The 3,468-nt window shown below is 45.6% G+C and overlaps 1 protein-coding gene across 2 annotated transcripts in view; it reads right to left on the reverse strand.

Annotated features, from left to right (window-relative positions):
- Window positions 1-3,388, reverse strand: part of rab35b (RAB35, member RAS oncogene family b) — a 9,802-nt gene extending 6,414 nt beyond the window's left edge. Inside the window, exons 1-3 of one of the 2 annotated variants that reach the window (XM_031849040.1) lie at window positions 2,734-3,376; window positions 542-592; window positions 312-435 (exon numbers count right to left, since the gene is read on the reverse strand). In XM_031849040.1, coding sequence (XP_031704900.1) covers window positions 312-435; window positions 542-592; window positions 2,734-2,785 — 227 coding nt within the window. In that variant the 5' untranslated portion in view covers window positions 2,786-3,376. Of the gene's footprint in view, window positions 1-311; window positions 436-541; window positions 593-2,733 lie in introns of both variants that reach the window. The other variant, XM_031849041.1, reaches the window with a different exon arrangement.
- Between the last annotated feature and the right edge of the window lie 80 nt (window positions 3,389-3,468).

Raw genomic sequence — 3,468 nt, forward strand, 5'->3', positions numbered from 1 at the left:
CACACACACACACACACACACACACACACACACACACACACACACACGAAGCATGAGAGCAGCCCCATGCCGTCATGTAGCACCACAGTAGACTAAGAGCCTCCCTCTCACATCTGTAATTAAGACGTGTGGGGAATTCCACCCAGTTTCATAGCGCAGCACCGACTCATTCTAGTCGTCTACAAACTGTTTCCTCAAGTAAAACCCTAATCTGAGGACCGCAAATATCTTTTCTTGGTTTCAGATTTGAAAATATCTCGCTTCACCAGACAACCCCTGATAAATGTGCTTGTGTGTGTGGATCTACTTACGTGGAGGTGATGGTGCGGAAGCGCTCCTGCCCCGCCGTATCCCAGATCTGTAGCTTCACCTTCTCCCCGTTGATCTCCACCGTCCGGATCTTAAAGTCCACACCGATCGTGGTGATATAGCTACCTGCAAACACGCACACCGACAAAAAAATCAACTTCTATGACCTCCAAAAGCAAAGTAGAAAAGTCGTGAAATGACGCTACAGTGGCTGAGGCACAACCACACACACCTGAAAACGTGTTGTCTGCAAATCGCAGGAGGAGACTGCTCTTCCCCACTCCTGTGGAGGAAACACAAGCACAGGATGAGGTTAAGAGTAAAGCAGGTTTCCAAAAACACATAAAAACGAGTGCATTCTTTATATTTGACTTCAAACTAAATACTACAGTTGTCCCGAGGACAAACGGCTGCAAACCGAAAACAAGATGTCAACCGTTGCTGTAATCACTGAGCACCTAAAAATTTAGTTCTTTACAAATGTACACAAAGTAATACCTGTGTCACGGTGTACAAAGTGAAGGATTTAAGGTAAGCAAGGCTACACCAACACGTTCATTTAAGGCGTTTTGATGACGCATTTACCTACAGAAGCTTAATCAATGCAACAGAGGAGCAAGCAGCTGCAGTTGGGAAGGCTTGCATCAAAGCCACAAAGACAAGTCAACAAACGGAACAGATTTATCTATCTGGGTTCCTAAAATTATCGTGCACGACAATAAATAGGTTTTTAGGATGAAATAACAGGCAAGGACAAAGAAGAGGGAGATGAAAAAGGGAAATAGATGAGAGGGATCAGTGATGTCTTCAACAAGACACATTGTCAGGTTACAGCTGGAAGTTATGGAATTGACTCTGCTGCCCAGCCTGGGGCGGGACTCGACCTACAGCCCTGTTACTCAGCCTACCTATTGTGTTATTGTCATCTCATGTTTGGTCCCAACATAAAAGCTCTCAGGTTCCTGTGGTCTCCGAGCCACAGAGTTTTGTTCAAACAAACAACGGCAAAAGCTTCAAAGCAGAAGAGAGATCATCATCCGTTTGTACTTTTTAAGCTTTAATATTCCATCCAGTTTTTATGTTACACAACTTGTGTCAAGTCGCTCTCCATGAGCAGATTTATCATGTACGTGTGCTGCTGTGGCAGAGGCCGTGGTGCAGCTTGGAGATCCGGTGTGTTGGAATATCTGATTCTCAGCAACAGATAAGTCCACATGAAGCTGAGGAAGAGGGGCAGAGGTCAGAGCATCTTTTCCTAAATAATCTTTGTGCAGCACTACAGACACTTGTACTTCCATGATGCTGCAGCTGAGGGGACACTGGCCTCTGTGTGTGAGTTGCAGTGAAGGGATTTCTGTGGTGACTTTCCCTCCACTGTGAGCAGCTGATGAGGTAGTGCCAGGATCGGGGTTGTCAATGAATGCAAAGATCATTGCCCACAAAAGAAGTGCTGCAGGCTGAGGCTATACTCTACTATACTGAGGGTGGAGCCACATTTTAAAAGGCATGTTTTCACTTTAATGGAGAGAAACAAGAGCAGTCCTTATCAGTATAACATTATGCATCTACCTGTGATATTGTTTGCCATGTATTTGAACATAACAGAGAAGCTTAACACGGGTAAGACAACCACACAGTCAATGGTCTTTGAACCTCAGCAGCTGGGCTGTAGTATCACTCTTAATTGAAACGACAGTTGTGACACTAACCACTTTGTGGTGTCACTTCACTTTACTTTGACTGGCTCGATGCAAACTGCAGTGCAGCATTCCTCCACTATCAAGCAGCTAGCACCATCATGCTAGCTAGCTAGCTAGCTAAATAACAAACAGCGTTTCAAGAACAACCTCACTTAGCTGAATTATCGCGTTGCAGCAAACATAAGCGGCTTTATCGCACGTATGAGGACCACAACTTATTGTGGTACCAGCTTTTCAATTCAACAAACGTTAGCTAACAGTTAGCTACATAGCCAAGACTGGAAGTGTAATGTTAGCCTAACTTCCAACTAGCTAAAACAGCTAATATGGGATACAAACTAGAGGCCAAATTAGAGGAGCATGGGTATCCCGTTACGGTTATTTGGTTTACAGTGTGTGTTTTGTTGTAAAGCTAAAACAAATGCCTCAGTCGATATGAGAACAGGACTAGCAGATCTTCGAGGGACAAACCCTGAAGATCTGGAGGCGATATCCGGCCTAATCGCCTGACATGCCCACAACCTCCGCCCTGTCAGCGCCACATAAATATGGCGGATGTGTACAATTCACTAATCATTTCAATGCAGAAAATAGAAAATAAGTTCTAAACGCATCGTAGAAGAACAACACGGCCATACAGCTGCATTTCTTCTTCTCCCCTTAGAGAGAAAAACAAAAAAAGACAGGGCCCACTTCCCGTCCCGCATCCCCGGCGTCGCCTTACCGCTGTCACCGATGATGAGCAGCTTGAAGAGGTAATCGTAGTCCCTGGCCATGCCGGTAGCTGGTGGCTCACCCCCGCCTTGTGCCGCTTTACTCCGTTTGCTGTCCGACCTCTCGGCTCGTGTAAAAAAAAATATATCACCAGCCCCCAGATCCCCTGGTACCAAAGCAAACGACCACTACCAATACTAGAAACTGCTAGCCCCCCCGAGCCGGCGGCGTTTTTCTGGGGCTTTCGCGGAGTCAGCAATCCTCTCCCTCCGCTGCAAACAGCCGGAAACTCCGCTTCCTTCTCTTGATGGAGCTGCACCCAACTCTCACCCGGCCTCACTGCGCACGCTCCTGCTACAGCACTGCCGTCCCATCCCATTGATGAACACCAACCTCATGCCACTCAAGGGCAAGGACCGTACCGTTGATTAACATCTACAGGCAGGATCCAATAAATAAATAGATCCTTTACACATCTTTAAAAATAATTCAGAGCAAAACTATATACACACTGACAACCACAGAATATATTAAATCCACCCCTCTATTAACACTTATCAGATTTATGTCACCTTATAGAAATGGTTAATATGTCCAAGCAACATAACATACATTTGAAACATTTTGCTTCAGATATTCATCCGGGTCTCTCCTTTATGATGCTTTTAGAGCCCCAAACAAGATGGAGTGCTTCAGCCAGCAGAGGTGACACTCCAGGAGGGTTACAATTACTACAAATCCCCCT

This window comes from Anarrhichthys ocellatus, unplaced genomic scaffold, assembly GCF_004355925.1.
Source record: "Anarrhichthys ocellatus isolate YVR2014 unplaced genomic scaffold, GSC_Weel_1.0 scaffold9, whole genome shotgun sequence".
NCBI classification, from domain to species: domain Eukaryota; kingdom Metazoa; phylum Chordata; class Actinopteri; order Perciformes; family Anarhichadidae; genus Anarrhichthys; species Anarrhichthys ocellatus.